This window comes from Centruroides sculpturatus, unplaced genomic scaffold, assembly GCF_000671375.1.
Source record: "Centruroides sculpturatus isolate CEXI.00-Female unplaced genomic scaffold, Cexi_2.0 scaffold1629, whole genome shotgun sequence".
NCBI lineage: Eukaryota > Metazoa > Arthropoda > Arachnida > Scorpiones > Buthidae > Centruroides > Centruroides sculpturatus.
The window spans coordinates 128,586-136,019 of NW_019386002.1; the positions used below are offsets into that span (position 1 = coordinate 128,586).

The 7,434-nt window shown below is 26.0% G+C and overlaps 1 protein-coding gene across 2 annotated transcripts; it reads right to left on the reverse strand.

Moving 5' to 3' along the window:
- Positions 1-1,055: 1,055 nt before the first annotated feature.
- Positions 1,056-7,080, reverse strand: LOC111613061. Of its 2 annotated transcripts, XM_023354361.1 has the most exons (6): positions 7,033-7,080; positions 4,945-5,079; positions 4,800-4,868; positions 4,105-4,185; positions 3,534-3,647; positions 1,056-3,428 (listed from the first exon to the last, which is right to left on the reverse strand). In XM_023354361.1, the coding sequence occupies exons 1-6, from the start codon at positions 7,069-7,071 to the stop codon at positions 1,158-1,160; spliced, it is 2,709 nt and encodes a 902-aa protein (XP_023210129.1). In that variant the 5' UTR covers positions 7,072-7,080; the 3' UTR covers positions 1,056-1,157. The 2 variants fall into 2 exon arrangements, with proteins under 2 accessions (XP_023210129.1, XP_023210130.1); XM_023354362.1 differs by lacking the exon at positions 4,945-5,079 and having other exon boundaries at positions 7,033-7,076.
- Positions 7,081-7,434: the final 354 nt, after the last annotated feature.

Sequence of the window (7,434 nt, forward strand, 5' to 3'; positions counted from 1 at the left end):
TGAATCACTACATGGCGAATTCAAACTATAATTATATTAAATTTTTCCAGATTAGCGATAAAAAAAAACAAAAAGAAAAAAGAAAAATTGTCTTTATGACAAGACAGGATTCTATTCCCACCCAACAAGATATTCAACAAGAAAATGCGAATGACAGCGTTATAATCATTATAATCATATGCCAATTACCAAAAGATTACTAATAATTTTTAAAGCTAAACTAATAAAGTTGTTAAATAATGTTTTTATTTTGTAAATTAATTTATAAAAATTATTTTAACTTTTATGAATTCGAATTCCTGTCTTATTTTCCCATGTTGTACGCATTGAAAAATACAGTATATTCTGTAAAGAGTATGTTACTTGTTGGTCTATAAATTCCCCCCGTCTGTCCTTTCTTAATCTCGAGAAAAGCGTTAGATAGATAAAAGCGAGATTAAATATGGAAAGCTTAGGTAAAGGAGGTCCTGAGTAACTACATAAGAACTTCCGATACAAACGGAAAGTCACGCTATTTCAATTCAAAACTTTTCCCCTGTATAGATGACCGGCACAATTCTATTGTTAAAGGAAAAGTATAATATACAGGGACAAGATAATACTAATTTGAGGTAGAGAGCATATATTTTAAATTAAATAAATTAAAAATAAGATTAAAAATTGAAGCCCGGCACTGCAACGATGTCACAATAAATAATTACTCGTTTAATTTGACATTATTAAATGTTTTTGAATAACTATCACTTCTTTGAAATGTTTTTTTCATCTACTTATGTATCATTTCTTCAATGCGGTATTTATGTCGATCTTTCGTTACGTTATTTCCTTGAAAAGAGCTGTAAATTAACACACTAAATGTAAATTTAAAAGAGCTGTAAATTTAACACACTAAAATGTGGAAAATTAATTTAAATAATATTTTTATACATGTTATTTGTTATATACGTCGTGTATTTAAAAAATTACTCGTTATTTTTCTATTAAAATGTATTTAAATATTATTTTGTGATACGTAATTTTATTTCTAAATTTAAAATAACTTGCCTGTGATATTTATTTCTCTTTTTTATTATATTTTATTTTAATTATTGTTCTTAAAGCAATTAAAAAAGGTAATTTAATAAAGTTAATTTGAAAATCATAAAGTAATTTATTAATTAAACTTCTTTTTTCGGTTGTTCAGTTTGAAATTCGATTGAAACATCAGTTACATCCAGATTTTCTTTATCTTTCGCATCATTATTTTGCAAGTCAACAAATTTTTTATCTTCTAAAACTTCGCTTGAAAGCTTATTTGGAATTTGTTCCTCTTTATTAGTTTCGAATTCCGTCTCAATTGAAATTTCTTCTTTACTTTTTCTAACGTTATTAGTTTGTATTGAAGAATTTAGTCGTGAAGCTTCATTTTTAATTGTTATTTCAGTTTGAGGAATTTCACTTGGACATGCACTACTTTCACTCATTTCCTTCGAATGATTAGTTAAAATTGTTATGTCATTTTGTTTATCGGTAATAAATTGCATAGTAATTTCTGTATTATTATTTTTTACGTCTTCTTTTATAGATGAAATATTTTTATCTTTGGACACATTAACAATTTTCTCTTCAATATCATCGTTTGATGCGAATTTGTCTTCTTTACTTTCTAAATGACATTCTTCTTTATTTCGATCAGTTGCAATATTTTTATTTTTAATTTTAGTGGTAATTTCGTTTGAATTGATAATTTTCCCTTTCTCCACTTCATTTGTAATTTCTTTACTTTCGAACGGGTCTTCTGAGGTTGCAATGGGTAATACAGCCGAGACAATTTCTTTTGCTTTCATTTCATCATTAATTTGAGATCCACTTGTCTCTTCGGCCTCCAATGATACAGAAATATTAGTCCTTCGATTCTCGAAAGAAATAACGGGTTTTTCTATATCTATAGTACTTTCTTTATTTTTCACTTCTCGTTCATTTTTATCAATTATTTCAGTTTTATAATCAGTATCGTGTTCGAATTCTTTCTCTGTAATATCATGAATATTAGTTTTATCAGACTTTAACGTGAAATAAGTTTCTTTTGTTTCTTCAGAGGTAGAGATTTCAACTTCATTTATGTTTTTAGAAGAAATTACTTGACTAGATTCTTTAATTTCTTTAGTAATTAATGCAGGATCTTTTTCGATTTCAAGGGAAGGTGGAAGGGAAGATTCGATTTCAAAGGTAGAAGGAGGATTGTTTTCTTTTACTTTTTTAGAAATTACACATAAATCAGATTTTTCTGTTTCGATTTTATCATTTGAAGTAATGTTTTCATTTTCGATTTTTGATGTCTGTCCAATTTCAACTTTTAGCTCTTCACTATATGGTGTAACTATATCTTTATGTTCTTCAGAAGGTGATGTTAATGATTTTTCTACAGTTTTATCAGATATTATTTTATCTTTTTCTTTTTCATGTTTTTCTGACAGAAATTCTTCGAAAGATTCGAATGATTTAAATTCATTTTCTTTAATTTCTTTTAAACTTGTCTCCTCTTTCCCAGGCGGTATAACCGATTCAACTTCACCTTCTTCGAGCTTCTGTTGATTTATTTCGATCTCATCTTTTATAAAAGATTTAGTTAAAACTGTAGGTTCTAAAGTATTCATTTCTTCATCTACAGGTGTAACTGAAGTAACTGAAAAAATATTTTCTTTTTCACTATCAGATATGGCAGGCATTGTAGCATTTACTTTATCTTCAATAGTTGTAACTAATTCTTTTTCTTTAACTGAAGGTGTAGTTAAAATGATTTCATCTGTTATGTCTTCTATAGTTTCGTGATCTTTAAATTCGACTGGTGGAGTAAGAATAATTTCTTCCTTTTCAGCAGATGAACTAATAACGGTTTCCTCTCTTTTTTCCTCTAAACTTATAGGTAAGTCGATTTCTGAGTGTTTAATTGATACTCCTTCGTCTTTTTGATCTTCTACACATGTAACTGTTACAGTTTCTTCTACAAATGATATTTTCTCATTAGGTATTACATTTGGAGCTTCTTCGTCTTTCTTGAGAATTACAGCTTCATTGATAATTGTATTATCTAAAATAGGTGTAATCAATATATTATCTTTTGGCATGGCCTCCGCTATATCTGGTGTTGGTAAATTTTCAGTTTCTTCTTTATGATCTGTATTAAATGATACTTTTTCTCTCTGGCCATCTACAAGCATATATGAACTGTTATCTTGTATTAACATATCAGATTCAATTTCAGAAGCAACTGTTGCTTTGCTTATTTCAAGATAAGAACTGCTGATATCTGTTTCTCTCTCTTCTACTTCTTTATCTTCTTCTTTTTCTACTGTATAATCGAGAATTTTTCTATTGGCTATCCAATTTTCTATAAAATCTGTTCTCCAAATAATAGAATTTGATGTAGCATAAATTTCATCTAATGTCTGCAATTGGTTTTAAATTTATTACATAAAACATTAATGAAGTCATACTATATAGGTTATAAATCAATAACAGTTATATACAGAATAAAATTTCTATTCACTCACTTTATTTTCTTTTATTTTTTCTAATAAAGGAAACTTATATTTTTCATAAAAACTAATATCTTCTCTTCGTTTAAGAATCTTTTGTTTTGATAAAATAAATTCCATTTGCCTTTGCTGTAAAAAAATCATTTCAATTTTATATTTTATATTAAATTATATATTTAAATTCTTAAACAAAATGTAACTTTAAATGTCAATAAGTGTACAGTACTTGCAATTTGTTGCACAAACTATAATTTACATGCTCAAAACATTTGAATATATTCAAAATAATTATTGAAAATTTCATATTATCTTCTGGTAAATGATAAATGCACAAATCTTGTTATATTAATCTAATTTTTGGAGTTAATTATGAATGAGGGAAATATTGACAGTCGAAGCAGAAATTTAAAATATTTACAGATTATTAATTATATTGTGAAGGTCATTTTTTAAAATGTATTTATATTTATTTATTATTTTTTGTTGTTTTAATTCTTCTTCTTCTTATTTTTTTATTTTTTAAATTAATTCTGAATTAAATTTTCATTACAGTTTAATTGTAAAAATGGATTTATCTTATGCTAACCTGCCACTTTCTCACATCTGATACAATGTCAAAAAGCTTATCTTTTGAACAATAATTCTGCATTGTCATAGGAAAATCTGCCTGTAAATAAAACGATAACGATTGAAGTAGTATTGTAATAAAGTAGTGAATATTAAAACTAAAACAAAATAATCAATGTAATTAGTAGAAGTATCCAACTGCTAATCAAACAATTAAGAGATATTGCGATACAAACAGTTCAGCGATAAAATTTTTAATAATTTTTTTATATAATTAAAAAGATTTGTTAAATTTGTCAGCATTATCTTGCTACAAAGTGATTCCAGCTATTGGTATCCAGCAATTATGTATTCGTTCTTGACAAGTAGTTTGCAACAGCAAATCAAGCATATTAAGAATGAAATTATTCTAAAATTTTTAAGAGTGGCATCATAAATAAGATCGTAAAACATTAAAACTAGATTAACTGTATTGATTTACCTTATAATATAATATCTTATATCGCAATATTCCGTAACTGCTTTGAGTTGTGACTGTATATATTATATTTTTCAATCCACTGTATATAAAACTGTAAATCTAGTTATAGTAATTCTATTACAAAATTAAAATTAAAAACATATGACAGAATTCGGAATTAACAGAAAATAAAGCTAAAATTATGTTATTTATCATTAAAAGTTTTTAAAATAATGAAATAAACAAAAAATAACTTGTTCTTCGGTTAATTTTTCTTTTCCTCTTGGACATTTAATTGCTTCTAATTTATCGTCATTCACGCTCTGAAAAAATTTAATTAATAAATGTGAGTAAAATATTTGTTAATTTATTAATGATAAAATATTTATGAATTTTTACACTTATTAATAATTCTTTTTTGGCGAGTTCGGTGTGTATTTCATTCCTGGTGGCTGCATGGCCAGTTGCAGCTAATGTACTATTTACTTTGATTTGATCCAAGTGTCTTTTCTTAATTTTTTCTTTGACGCCTTTCTAGAATGCTTAGTTATTTTTATTTCTATTTTTATATTTTAAAAATTAATATCCTTTAAAATATGTATTTACAATTGAATTCTTCATTAACTTTCAAATAATTATTGACAGTATATGTATTTTAATTTTGTAAATGTAAATATTTAAAGATAAATATATAAATATTTAATATTATACATTTAATCTTATTGAAATTTTCATAAGTTATAAATTTTCGTAAATTACATAACTTAAAATATTAATCATTTTTTTTTTAAATGAAACATTAAATGTAGAATCTTACTGCAATAATGTATTCGGATTTATATTTTTAAAGCGTTAATATTTAATTTTGATAATTATTTTTCATAGAAAAAATTTTATGCTGATTATTTTTTTAATGAAATGATTATTTCATAAATTATATTGCCAGAATGCTTATGACTTGTTATCAGTGGCGGATTAGATGAGCAGACTTAAGTCTAGAGATCCGAAGGAGAGGGGATCCGAGAACAGTGGCGCATTATCCTATGGGCATAAAGGACAATTGTCTGGGGCCTCGATCAATAAGGAGCCCCAAACAGATCTTTTATAAGAAAATATTTCCCCAAAAATTTCCCTCGAAGAAAAATGCCTTAAATGGAGCATCCTAATTCGAATTCGCCTGGGTTTCATGTAGCTATAACGCGCCACTGCCCGAGAAAAAAAGTTTAATTAAATGTACACATGAATATTTGGGATGATATTTCAGTACTTTGCACTCAACAATGAGCGATGAGAATCTTAGTCATTTAGTCTTCATTTAGACTAAATCGGATACGTTTTTTTCTGTTGATTTACATTCTGACACTTCGGTAAACGAAAACACATTAAATGGTTTTAAAATAAAAATGTAAAGGAAATGAATAAAGATCTGTAATCGATTCACATGACTTTGTGATATTATGTGTTGTACAGTACTGTACATTACACATAAGTTATGTAATGTATTCTTTATTATATTCAGCGAGGGTGTGGACAAGGTGTAAGGTCGGCGGAAACCTTACTAAAGCTCGGTTTAGGGGCCCAGATCCTAGCTAATCCGTCACAGCTTTTTATTGCATTACGTAATGTAAGTAAATATTATTTCATTCAATTATATTAAAAGTATATCGTAATTAATTTTTAAACATAAAAGTAAAATAAACGATTTCAATATTATAAGTAAAGAACAAAATAAGATTAAATATATACATATAGCCTATGCTAAAGGCTATTTATTCCCGGATGTACAGTAGTTTTCAATCATTTACTTGTGAGTATTAAAATTCTGTCATGTACTTAGAACTAAAGATGTCTAGTTAGATTTAAAAAATATTTATTAAAACATTTCATAATATATTACAAATTAATCAAATAATTAGATATTTATTTCATATTAAAACACTTTTTAAAAATAGTTCTTTACTTATTTACAATCATTAAAAATTTATAACTATAAATTGACTTTGTATACAGAATCCAACAAAAATAATTATAAGTTGAATTTTATAAAAACAAATTAATTGTAATTTATTTTCATGCGATATTTAAGTATATTCTATAATGGAGCTAATCAGTGCCAGATTTATGAGCTGGCTGAATCCTGGTCCAGAGACCAAATTTTTAAGAGACACAAAATTTTGAAACTAATGTCTTAGTTTCCCTTATTAATGTATGCATAAGTTTCAATGAATGTGGAGTCTGTGACGGAGAGATGGCAAAACCGACTGGGCCCAAGTACCTATAACCCCAAATCAGAAATTGGAGATAATTATCAAATATCTAATTACATTTCTATATTATAATAAGCTCTTTTCGGGCACATAATTCATAATTATTTATGAAAATTTATCAGCTAAACCATAGATTTTTATAATATTAATAATTCGAATTCTGTTCTATATTTCTAAATTATTCTAATACAATTAACAGTAGAGTAATTTTAGAATATACCTTATATTCTTCTATTAATTTCTTTTCAAAATTTTTCATAAAATTTGAATGCCACTTTCTCACATCTGATACAATGTCAAAAAGCTTATCTTTTGAACAATAATTCTGCATTGTCATAGGAAAATCTGCCTGTAAATAAAACGATAACGATTGAAGTAGTATTGTAATAAAGTAGTGAATATTAAAACTAAAACAAAATAATCAATGTAATTAGTAGAAGTATCCAACTGCTAATCAAACAATTAAGAGATATTGCGATACAAACAGTTCAGCGATAAAATTTTTAATAATTTTTTTATANTCAGAATTATTATATTTTTTATTATATTTTATTATTATTATTATTGTAATTATAGCATTGGCGAAAAATGTCTTTTATCTTCATTTTTGATTATGGCTGTT

Coding starts and splice junctions, on each gene's coding strand:
- LOC111613061 (XM_023354361.1), bottom strand. CDS start 7,071: ATGAAAAATTTTGAAAAGAAATTAATAGAAGAATATAAG. Junction 3,648..4,104: donor CAGATGTGAGAAAGTGGCAG/GTTAGCATAAGA, acceptor ATTTTTTTACAG/CAAAGGCAAATGGAATTTAT. Junction 3,429..3,533: donor AAAAAATAAAAGAAAATAAA/GTGAGTGAATAG, acceptor AACCAATTGCAG/ACATTAGATGAAATTTATGC.